This window comes from Rattus rattus, chromosome 2, assembly GCF_011064425.1.
Source record: "Rattus rattus isolate New Zealand chromosome 2, Rrattus_CSIRO_v1, whole genome shotgun sequence".
Taxonomy (NCBI): Eukaryota; Metazoa; Chordata; class Mammalia; order Rodentia; family Muridae; genus Rattus; species Rattus rattus.
This window is the reverse complement of record NC_046155.1, coordinates 61,077,209-61,089,541: the sequence shown is the minus strand read 5'-3', so window position 1 is coordinate 61,089,541 and position 12,333 is coordinate 61,077,209. Positions and strand designations below refer to the sequence as shown.

Sequence of the window (12,333 nt, the reverse complement as noted above, 5' to 3'; positions counted from 1 at the left end):
GCAAGCATGGAGGTGTGTGAGTCAAAAACAAGCATGGAGGTGTGTGAGTTGAATGCAAGCATGGAGACATGTGGGTCAGATGCAAGCATGGAGGTGTGAGTCAGATGCAAGCATGGAGGTGTGTGAGTTAAATGCAAGCATAGAGACATGTGGGTCAGATGCAAGCATGGAGATGTGTGTCAGATGCAAGCATGGAGGTGTGAGTTGAATGCAAGATGGAGACATGTGGGTCAGATGTAAGCATGGAGGTGTGTGAGTCAAAAACAAGCATGGAGGTGTGTGAGTTGAATGCAAGCATGGAGACATGTGGGTCAGATGCAAGCATGGAGGTGTGAGTCAGATGCAAGCATGGAGGTGTGTGAGTTGAATGCAAGCATGGAGGTGTGTGAGTTGAATGCAAGCATGGAGGTGTGAGTCAGATGCAAGCATGGAGGTGTGAGTCAAGATGTAAAGGGAGAGTCCAGCCAGTAACTTGGATTTCACAATTTAAGTTGGAATACAGTCAAAAACAGCCCCTTATAAAGGCCACATGCAGCTCTGTGGAGCCCATCATACATAAAGGTAAAAGAACTCGAGACTAATTCTAGCAATACCAGTAAACATGCAAACATAATAGAATATGGAACAGTTACCATTGGACTTGCCTAATGTCTGTTATCATTTGGGAATGAATATGAAACCAGCAAAATCCTGGAGCATCCAAACAAGCCTTCAACCTGCCCTGCCCCCACCCCCACCACGGAAAATATAGTCCCAATTAGCCCGGCAACAAACTTCGTCTTCTGGGTCCCACAGAGGCAGAACAACAGAGCCACACAAAACAAAGGGCAGCATGGTCGTGGACACATACCCCGATGTCCTTAAACATTTTCACAGCGTTCTTCACAAGACAGTATGTGGCACTCTCAGCTGCAGAGAGACAATAAGGCCTGTCAGTTCAGGCTCAGCACATGGTCTCCACGTGGGAGGCTACAAAGAGCATGAAAGCAGGAGTCCAGACTGAAGCAAGTTCCCTCCTGCTAATGGCAACTACCACGGCCTTCTACCAACGACCTGCCATCTCCTTAAACCTATCCTGCCATCTATTAAAGAAAGCAGAGAGAAAAGAGGCAGAGAGGAGAGAAGAAAGACAGATGCACAAAGCATCCATCTTGCAAACACGGAGGTGCATGGTTGCAAACCGTAGACAGTAATGCACAGATGGTTGGGCCCAGGGCCACAGGAAGCTCAAGTCTGCAGGTCAGGAAACAAGATCTCTAACCCATGTTTGCCACTGATTAGTCAGGGGCCTGGGACAGGTGTCCCCTGAGTGGCACGAAGAGATTAACTATCTCTACACCTCTTCTGGCTCTGAACGCTGATTGGCAAGTGCCCGCTGTGCCAGCCCACCGCACGGATTCAGTGCGGACCAACAGCTCAGACACCAGCAGCAGCAGACTGAAGGAGGTGGCGTGTGTACAGTGACGACTACACAGCAGGCAGAGCCACAGGCAGCATGGTAACTGGCACAAGGCAGACACACAAGGCAGAACAGGACCACTGGGTTTGTGGCAGACCATGGCAGATGTATGCAATGAGAAGTCAGCACAACTGTACCTTTTCCCAACTTCCCGAAATTAACAGAATTATATAATAACAAGTTTGCTGTTTTGGGGAGTGAGGGGTTTTGGTCTGTTTGGTGTAGTGGTAATTTACTAATTCCGCTCTATGCATGAGGGAGGGAAGGGGCATACGCGTACTTCCCACTGCCTGCCCAAATGTTTTAACTGCACAAATGAAAGATACAAACACACACCTTTATATTTTAATATGCCTTAACTAGCTCAATGGCTGGGCCACTGCTGAACCTCCATGTTGCTAACACACTCCCCTCTGGTATTCCTGAGTCAACACTTACAAAATCTAGATTTTATTCTTGTTACCCTGCACCCTTCAGGGCAGCCCTCCTAGGGCCGCCTGCACCTCCATTCTGTCTGTCTCTTCCTCCTGCACCTTCCGGCATGGTCCGTCTCCTACACCCTTCTTGCCCTCCTCCTCCTTCCTCAGTCCTTCCTGGGAATCCTAAAAGTCCCGCCTGTCTCCCTGCCCAGCCATTGGCCACTGGTGACTTTTATTTCCCAATCACAGCCAGCTGGGGGCAGGACCGCCTCACAGATGTGCGTATGTCTCTGTGGGTGATTTAGATAAGCTAACAACACAAATCCACCCGCAGACCGGGGTTTGGTTTGGCTTATTGAGTTGGGCATGGGCTGGGTTGGGTTGGGTTAAGAAGGGGTTGGGCTGGGTTGGGCTGGGTTGCTGGTCGGTTTGCTTGGTTTGGTTTGGTTTGTTCAGACTCACCTGGTAGACGGCTGCTGGCCCCTAAACGCAGAGATCCTTCCGCCTGCTACCCAAGCGCTGGGATTAAAGCACGAGCCACACCACCCAGCTTGTGGGTTTTGTTGGTTTGGGGAAATCGTTTCAAAAGAAGCCAGGATGAGACCGCACATACCGTACACCGCGACGTTCCTCTCCGTCCTGGTGAGAAGGTACCTGTGCAGCTTCTGCAGGTACTCAGACTCCGGGACTGCACCGCGGAAGTTGTGGACAAAGATGGCGGCAGAGCTGTAGGCTTCTAGCAGGGGCCCCAGAAGCCTCTGCAGAAAGGTGATGAATTGCTGGTGCTCCTTGGCCTGGCTCACCTGAGAGTACGAGCGGAGGTGAGGTCACAGGAAGGGTGGGAAAGCAGAGCCAGCGGGGGAGCTCTGGTGAACCCAGTTCTGAGGGCGCCCCTCCCACTAGCACTGCATGGAAGTGGTCTTCGGCCCAGCACACAATTACTGTGAAAGGTCGGCTGGGACCAGAGTGCTCCTCGGGCATCACTCTCCCCCATAGGATCTGAGGTGTGTGTCCATCCAATAATCATGTAGAATAAATTGTCCTAATTGACTGACAGGACTGTAACAATTCTCATCACTTAAACCAGCTGGTCCAGGGGCTGAGCCCTCCAGGGTATGCAGTCTAAGTGCAATATATGGAACAGTTACCATATGCTTGGGGCAGTCCCCAAGCATAACAGACACACATGCATGCAAGAAGCAGGGAACAGAAATTATGTATTCAAGTGTGTGAAGCAAGATCACTGTCCATCGGTGACACGGGTAAAACCCAAATGGGAAGAGAGGGAGTTGCTAAGTGTCCCTTGGAAACAAAGTCACTGCCCCGTGGAGAGTGGATGAGGTGGGTGTCAGGGAAGCTGGTACATTCGTGGAGGGGCTGGAAGGCACCTCCTTCCCTCACCCAGGCTTTCCCTCACACTCTCTCCACACACCAGCTTCCACGCTGTGCGATCTAAGGGCTGACTTAGTACATTTACTCAGGGAAAGGTGCAGGGCTGACCAGAGCTGGTTCACAAGAGCTCTGGATGTTAGGAAGTCACCAGTCCCTGTGATCTGACTGCAACATGAACCCAACGTCTCCCTGTTCCAGACCCAGAATCCCTCACAAAGTACCTTCAGGTAGCAGTCTCGCTGCTCCTCACCAAAGTCACTGTCCTCATCTTCCTCGTCACTTCTCCAGTTCAGAGGCTCCGGAAGCTTCTTGTTCCACTGCTGCTCTGCAAGGCCAGGACTGACATCTTCCTGGTCATCTTGCTACACCAAGAAGAGAGCGGACATAAGACTCCTAGGCACGCAGTCAAACACCCAACTCCAGCGAAGCTTCCTCTCCTGAGCCTGCCTGACCCTCCCTCCCATTTCCAAACTCAAGATCACCAGGGAGGCAGCAGGGAAGACAGGGAGGGGTGGGGGGGATGAGGTTGGGATGTTACAAGATGGCCTTCCATATCTTCTGAAGGAAGAGCAGCTTTCCCGGTCCCTCTGAACTACTCTAAGTCCGTTAAACAAGTCTCAGAATCTCAAAAGAGAAAACTGGACTCTGTACAAGCTATGAGCGCCTGACATCATCCCAGGATCAACCTCTGGATGCCAGAGGATCAAATTAAGATGTTTTAATCTACAGAATACCACTTAAAAGAAATCAAAATATTAACCAGTCCCCAGACATCTGCGCCCATTCTCACTGTCCCCGGCCACCTGGCGGGAGCACTGTTTTAAATAAATACTCGGTGGAAAGGGAAGGTGAAGAGGAAGAAACTAAATAAAGAAGATAAAGGCTCTCTTACCTCTGCCACTGTGAGAATGCCGTACTGGATGAACTTTCCTACTGTCTCGTGACAAACCTGGTAAAATGTCTGGCAGGGCTAAAAAGAAAAGTCGTTCAAAGGTGTGCAGCATGAAATATTGAATAAAGCATCCTACACTAACATCCGCTAGCACCGGCAGACAGTCTTGGTTTTCCTTCCTTTTAACCAGGGCTCTCCCCTCCAATCTCAATAAATTCCCATAGCTGGCTGTTGCCACACACGCCCCCGCACTTCCGAATTCCCGAATGCACACCACACTCTGCCGTATTCTCTAGAGCTTAGTTGAGATGCCACATGAAGGAAAACACCACACAATCTTAGTTTAGAATCAACAGGTAACACAATCGCTGGGCGTCTTGATTTTACAAACGATTCTATGTTAGAAATCCTCTGGTGGCAGATCCTGGTGGATCTGTCACAACAGCCTCCGGCTTCCTACATTCTGTCTGCCTCCTTGTTCTTCCCTGTCCAAAACCCAGCAACACTCCTTTCTCCTGCCTTCTCTTCCTCTTTCGGATGGGGAAGTCCCGCCTACTCACCCAGTGATTGGTCTCTTGTAATGTGTATTTATTAGGGAAGATCCTACCACAGAGGTGAGTCAGCCTCAGACCTTTCTTAAGGACTCCGCCACCTTACTCATCCTGTGAACAAGTCCTATCTATGATCTCTGATGTCTGCTGCCTTACTAAATGGTCATGACAAGGCCAGAGTGGAAGTACACTGAGTGTGACCCCCAACCACAGACAGAGCTATGAGCTCAATGCCCTCAGCGGCATGAACCCTGGAGGGACAACCCCTTGGACTTTTTGGGACATTTTGTCTCTTCTGCTTTAAGATGATCTCCATGCAAGAGCTATCTCACAATGAAAACAATCCAACAAGTAGCGAAAGAGGAAACACAACAGTCCGATGATTCGGAAAGGACCCACAAGAAACATGAGGCCCACCTTGGGAGCTCTACCCACCCCTCCTGACCCTGCAACCCAAGTGTCAACCACACACAAAGAGCATGTTCAAGAAGACCACACTAAACATGGTGACACTTGTGAATGTCCCAAGACACAGTCATATGAAATAAAAGAACAGTACTGGGCAAATACAGATTCTACATGGTAAAGGTATCCCACATCCACTTACGATGTGGCTGCATTTTAAATATCAGCAAGTGTGGGCGTGGTCAGTTGAACACTCATACTTCTGAGCCTCTGAATGTACAAGCTGAGAAGGTGTTGAATCTTGGGACTCACCCACTTACCGTTTGTGCTTCTAACACCACAAGTAGGTGTGCTGGTTACTGACAACTGACAGACACCTTCTACAACCTAACTAAGAACTTAAAACAATCCCTCATGCTGCAGAGCCAACAAAGGCCAAGACAGTCAAGGCCAGACTAGCTTAGTGTCACTGAAAACTCAGAAGAGGAACAGAGAGTCATGGATGGGGGCAAAGGTTCTGAGGAAAGCTAAAGGCACCCCACACTTCAGGAACAATTAAGAAAGGATCAGGAAGCATGGAGGTGCCTCTGGTGAGATGGGCCTAATGCTGCTTTGTATTCTAATGCTAATTGGACCCCTAAGACTGCCCCCAGAAGCAGGTTAGAGGATGAGTGACCCTGCCCACAAGTTATTTCTGATTGGTAAACAAAGATGCCAACAGTCAATGGTTGGGCAGAAGAGACATAGGTGGGGGTTAGGTTTCTGTGGGCTGGGGGAAAGAGGAGGACTGCAAGGAGGGGGAGGAAGAGGAAGAGGAGGAGGAAGAAGAGGAAGAGGAGGGGGAGGAAGAAGAAGAAGAGGAGAAGAGGAGAGGAGGGAGGAGGAGAAGGAGGAGGATGGTTAGGAGAGGAGGAAGGTGCCCAAGAGGAGGACAGAGGTGCCATGGTTTAAGGGTCAAGAAAGTGTGCCCTACCCAGTTGGAGCTAAGAGCAGCCCAGATGGACCACAGTAAATACTGATAACTTGGGTTTTGGATGTAAAGTAGATTCTAACAGCATGGAGGGCAGGCGGCTGCCCAGCTACTGTGCTGCTCAGGGCTTATCATAAATATTAAGGCTGTGGTGTGTCTTTCATCCAGGAACTCAATAACCAAAAGCTGGGTAGACCCCAGGCTGCCTCCACTCACCAGAGAAATGGTACCTTCATTAGAGAGAAGGTAGCACAGACTGGCGGCCTTCCGCACCAGCTGCTCCTGGCTGATCAGGTTGCCGAGGCCTCCGGCAGACCCTCCGGAACCCCTCTTATTCTGGACTGCATAAATGCTGCAAGCTGAGGAAATACAGGAAACCCAGAGTCACTGCAGGGTCTCAAAGAGAAACTTGACTCTTCAATTACCAAGAGGGCCTATTAGCAAAAAGTCTGCAGTTGCTGGAGAAATTTAACTGGAGCCCCTAGAACCCATCCATGAGGTCCCAGCTGATGAAAGAGGCTCAGTCCTCGGTTCTCCCACAACTCTCTAATTCACCTCCACAGGAAGAAACTCAGTACTATGCAGGTAATTCAGTAGGCAACCTTTTCACTAGAGTGAACCCCAGTGGGGCACCCTCAGAGCGAGGAGCTAGCATCTAAACCAACCAGGTATCACTATGGGGTACAGGCCCTGACGTACCTATGATGGCTTCCATGATAAAGACATGAAGTACCCCATTGCTGTAGAAGTTGAGTTCAAAGACGGACGGGACAGTTGTGCTGGGAGTAATAAAGAATTCATCCTTCCTGCTAGTGTGGGTGATTGTGACACAGTTCCCCAGAAGCTGAATAGCATGCATGACTACGTCTTCCGAATTCCCGGAGAAGCCCAGGTCGAAATCCCGAGCTAGGACTTCCTCCTTCATCACAAAGAAGTCTTCCACCAGCGTGGAGAGGTGGATTCCTGGAGAGACAAGAATGGGTTGTGGGGGTGGGAAAGCCGATCTCCCAGGCTTTCTTCCTGCTATGGCTGTCCTGCTGACGCCTGAGACAGGCCCAGACCAGCAACGGGAGCGAGCAGGAAAGACACGGAGAAGCCGCTCCCCAGGAATGTCACCGGCAGACGCCACTCGGCAAACTGAGCACAGAGGGAAGGAGATGCAGTCTGACAGTGGTGCCGAGTGGAGTGTCGGGGGGGGGGATTCCCTTCCTTTTAAACACGCATGACAAGCGTGACGATGAGCATGGCAGACTCGGCCTCTCCATGCAGAGGTACGAGTGCCTACTGTGGGAGGACAGAGGGGCTCTAACACACAGAGCAAACCTGGAACCCTTCTCCAGCAGAGTGCACACTGGGTCCTGAAATAAGCCTTATGTGCATAACCACAGCCTCCAGAAATGGTGTCCTTCCACTGTATGTAGTTAAGTCTGACTCTTTCCCTCACTGGGCTGGAGGGCTCAGGGAAGGACGCCCAGCTTCTTTCTCTGTTCACCTCCTAGCCTCAGCCTAGAAGAGACTGACAACACGCAGGCTTCCTGGGTAGAGCAGCGAGGCGCACCAAGACCTACCTGCCTGTGTCTGTAGAGGAGCAGGCAGGCCACGATGTGGGTGGACATGATAGCGCAGGACTTGCTGGCGGCTGGAAGGAAGCAGAGTGTTAGCTGGCCTTGCCCTAACTTACGTGAGGCCTTGACAGTGCTGAGCTTTAGACGGAAGCATGTGGAGCTAACCACATCCTCGACTATGGTCCCTGTAACTGCGGTTTACAGTGGAAATACAGCCGGACTTGCCAGTGTCCTGGTGCAATGACTTGAGCGCAATCACTAGTCACGAGGCCACATTCTAAGACAGAGCCACTTTCAATCCACAGCAAGTGGACTAGGTCAGTAAACAAACATCTTTAATGAAATACCCCACAGGCTGCAGTCTTACTTTTCCTGTCCCTGTGGGTCCCCACGGTGTAAAAGCCAATGTACAAGGGCAGGGAAATGGCAGGTCTGAAGTAACAACATAAGGACTCCAATCCTAACGTCCACACTAATAATTTCATGGCCAGTGTTCCGCTCAGGTCCTCACAAGCACTGCAGTGCACAACGCAACTTGGAATTTCAGGACAGCCTAGTGGTGGCCACCTTACTCGCTGCTTTGTTAGTCTGGTGGCACTTTTTGTGCCCAGATTCCCCAGGACACAAGCAGAAGCTGTGAGAGGACAGAGCCATTAAGGTTCCATCTACATCCCACAACTAAAACAGCTTAGCATGGGCAGCCACTCAGTACTTAAGTCCTCATTGGTCAGAGGTGAACGAGACACCCACTACAAACCCAGATGTCAGACCATAAAATAGTTCAGGCACAGTCACAAACAAGACCCAAATCATCGGGACACAGCGTGTTTAAGAAGCAGGAGGATCAGCGCCTGCTCTATCACATGTCTTCCAGTGTTTGTTGTACTTTAAGCCCCACCCACCATCGCTGCCATTTTCCTTACAGGATCTTGCCTGTCACAACCTGCGCAGAAGATGGTGGACTCTGAAGAGGACCCACCCCACCCGGCAGAGCTGCACGTGTGTGCTGCCTACTCTGCTGCACCTGCAGCGTGAGCGGAGAGTGTGGAGCTGCACTTACTGAAGAGAATGTGCTCGGCCAGGTTTGTGATCAGCCTCCTTCGGAAGGCTTCGTCTGCCGCATTTCTCGACTCATTACTGGACATGTCTTCATGTTCGGCAGCAGCAGCATCAGGTCTGAAGAGATAAATCAACCCTCTGCAGCCCCACCCTGCAACTGCAGCCCTGCATTGCACTTCACTTTTATTTGTGAGATGGCATCCTTTCTGTTGCCCAGACTAGCTAAAACTCACTGTGTTTGAGGCCAACCTCCAGCTTACAGCACCCTCCTGCCTTCCGAATGCTGGGCTGACATACCTAAGGCTAGACCTAGCCTTATGCTTCATAAGGTACAATCCAGAACTAATTTCTAAATTATGAATCTCTCTGATCACCACACATTTTAAATTTACATGATAAATAGACCATTTCTCTGGATTGCTTTCCTCTACAATGTAGTGCCTAGTATATTGTTTTCAGACAGAATACTTCACTTATTAATCACTGAATAGTCTATTAATAAATCACTTCCAAACTCACTGGCAGAATGAATGTAGAAAACAAGAAATGGTTTTTAAAAAGCTGAAAACTCTAAATTTAGGGCTCTAAATTACAAAGCACTTTCAGTTCTGGAAAATTCAATGATTATCAAACATTTTTCTATGCATCTCACTTACAATATGCATAACCCAAGCAACCACCAAAAAAATAAAAATCCAGTTCATATATTCAAAAGCATCGATCATATATTCCAATATGATTCACAAAAATCAAAAAGGTTTTACACATAATTAAACAAAGCCTACACACACACATGCACACACACACTCATACACACACACACACACACTCACACACATATATAAACACACTCACATACACGCACACACTCACACACCATCAAACACACACTCATACACACACTCACACACACATACATACACTCACATACATGCACATACTTACACACCATCACACACACACACACCATCACTCATACATACACTCACACATACTCACACACACATACATACACTCACATACATGCACATACCTACACACCATCACACACACACACCATCACTTACACATACACACACCATCACTCATACACACACTCACACAGAGACAGAGCAGCAGAGTGCATCTCCATACCTTTTATCAAATCAAGAATGTTAAGCAGTGAGACAGGAGAAAGACCTCTTCCTAAGGCTAACCTGCTGCCCTATGCAATGCAAGAGTTACAGGACAGCTGGGTTAGCACAGGGCCCCACAGCCTACCTTGAAGGAAGGATTGCTGGTAACAGTGCTTGCTCCAGAGAAAGGGGAGCAGATACAGGTTTCTGACTTTGGCCTTCTAAATATTCCTGGGGAGTTAAGAGAAAGGGAAAAAGTCCTTTATAACGGCATATGAACTATATTTTGACCTTCAAAAGTTAAAAGGGATTCCTTAAAAAGCAACCTCTGGGCCTGTGCTCACCTTCAAAGAAAATGGCTGTGCAAAGTCCACTCGGACATAGCCGTAGTTTTTCCGCAGCATTCTGATAACGCCTCTTGCCACACTCCAGAGACTTTCATTCTTCTTGGGCTTGCCCTAAACATAGAGTGAACAGGGAGGGTGTGCTGTTGTGCTGCTACTGCTGCTGCTGCTGCTTCTTTAGAGACGCGGTCTCATTGTGCTATGCAAATCAACTCCCCTTCAGCCTCCCAACCACTGAGAGATAGCCATGAAGCACTATGCTTGGCTAGAATACTTTTTAATAAAAACTTGAGTTCCAACTTGAAAAAGAAAATGAGTAAAGAAAGAAAAGTGAGTGACTGGGAGCCAGTGTGCCGGGCCACAGTCACGGCTCTCTGGGATCACATGACCCGCAGGCTCAGGCTGGACATGCTTCAGCCAAAACCTGGCAGGAAATGTCTAGTGTTCAAAGATGCTCACAAATACAGCTTGTCATTCAGGAAAGGCAACTGAACGAAGAGAAATATCTATGCTAGTACACTTAGTACACAGCCACACAATTCACAAAGATTCAACTACAGAACAGAGAAGGACAAAATGACACACTGTCCTGGAAAAGAGCTCTCCAAGGACTGAGGAGGACACAGAGGACAGAGGTGAGGTGGGGTGACTGACCCAAGGTGGGAGAGTCACTGAAGTCTAAGATTCACAGAGCAGCTGAGCCCCGTTCAGCCTCGTGGTGACCTCTCCACTAAGGAGACACATATATAAAGCTTAACATGTCACCTCACAAATACCTGAACTGTAGAAAGCCATTAGCAGCTAAAATTCCAGGCCTACCCCCTACCTTTTAAAGCCTCAGGTTGTCGATCTAGAATCCCTGACACATTAGAAGCAGAACCTTTGAAGCACATACTGTGTCCAAGATGATCACTCTATGTAAACAAAGTGAACTCCCCTGGTCAGAGTGGTCAGCTGGCGAGGTCAGTGCCTCACATGTGGGCAGTACTTATGAACTAACTGAGTGCACTCAGGCTTAAACTATTGTCCACCCCGCTTCCTTAGTTATGTGCACACCAAAGTGAACCCTTAAAGGCTCTAAGAGAAGTGTGTTGAGACTTCTTTCAAAGAGCTGTTCTAGTGACAATTTTGCAATTTTGGTTTCTTTAAAAAAACAAAAAAAACAAAAAACACAAATACTATAAGAATATGTTTTCATTTTAATCCCAGTGTGGGACGTGGGGCTGCGTCAGACTGTCCACAGCAGCTGACTATGATTTGCCTCCTGCTCTAGCTAGGGTGTGGTTTCGCCAGCTGCAGGTAGTTTCTGTGATTGTGTGACGTTTGGGATTCTGGGGACTTTCTGAGAGGGTATATAAATGCTAGGGCTCCAAGAGGCATGGGGGTCATTGGTTGGTTGCTGCTGGTTGCTGTTGGCTGTGACTGTCAAATAGTCATGCACAGAGATGAAGAAAGAAGAACTTAGATATCCTGACATCAAAGATCAAATCTTCATCAAGGATGGCCAAGCTCCTAATCAGCAGGAAGTAGTGGAAGGATACTGGCCCGCCCCTGTCCTCTCTGTCCTTTCTCTCTCTCCTATCCAGAGGGGGTTAAAAGGAAGACAAGGGAAGAGTGGGAAAAGGTGGAAAAGAACCCACCAAGTAGCAAAAGATACGCTCCAAGCTGTTCGAGTGATTTCCTCACACAGCGGCACGTCTCTCCACTGTGAGGTCTAAACTGCAGTAGCAATGTGGCCAAGTCTACAAACGCCCGTGCTCACAAGGTGCTCAGACCCCGAAGAACTAAACACATCATTATGATATAATGTCAAACATGGGAAAACCAATCTTCTTATGAGAAGTCAGACTCTCCTGAAGGGGGCTAAGAGCAGGGGAGCAGGTAAGATCTCTGGGTCCTGATAATATTGTCACTTCATCTGGGTGCTGGTCATGTTGTGAGTTCATTTTGATGCAACCTGAGTGCTTACGACCGGTGCATCTTTGGTCAAAGTTCACTAAAACAATTCCTCCCATTTCTCAGAGCAGTTTGCCATTGCTTTGCTAACATGGCCCACACAGTCTGCAGGCTTCACGAAAATTCACAGGTAATCAACAGTGAGCCCACAACTCCGTGACAAGTGCCTCTCCACCTCTAGTCCCATGGTCAGAGCCAGCACTGAC

The 12,333-nt window shown here is 48.8% G+C and overlaps 1 protein-coding gene across 1 annotated transcript in view; it reads right to left on the bottom strand.

The window, feature by feature from the left end:
* Positions 1–12,333, bottom strand: part of Gpam (glycerol-3-phosphate acyltransferase, mitochondrial) — a 33,327-nt gene that overhangs the window by 6,655 nt on the left and 14,339 nt on the right. Inside the window, exons 10-19 of the mRNA XM_032895036.1 lie at positions 10,172–10,285; positions 9,973–10,058; positions 8,714–8,829; positions 7,657–7,727; positions 6,788–7,052; positions 6,305–6,447; positions 4,163–4,240; positions 3,492–3,632; positions 2,492–2,681; positions 851–909 (exon numbers count right to left, since the gene is read on the bottom strand). Coding sequence (XP_032750927.1) covers positions 851–909; positions 2,492–2,681; positions 3,492–3,632; positions 4,163–4,240; positions 6,305–6,447; positions 6,788–7,052; positions 7,657–7,727; positions 8,714–8,829; positions 9,973–10,058; positions 10,172–10,285 — 1,263 coding nt within the window. The remainder of the gene's footprint in view (positions 1–850; positions 910–2,491; positions 2,682–3,491; positions 3,633–4,162; positions 4,241–6,304; positions 6,448–6,787; positions 7,053–7,656; positions 7,728–8,713; positions 8,830–9,972; positions 10,059–10,171; positions 10,286–12,333) is intronic.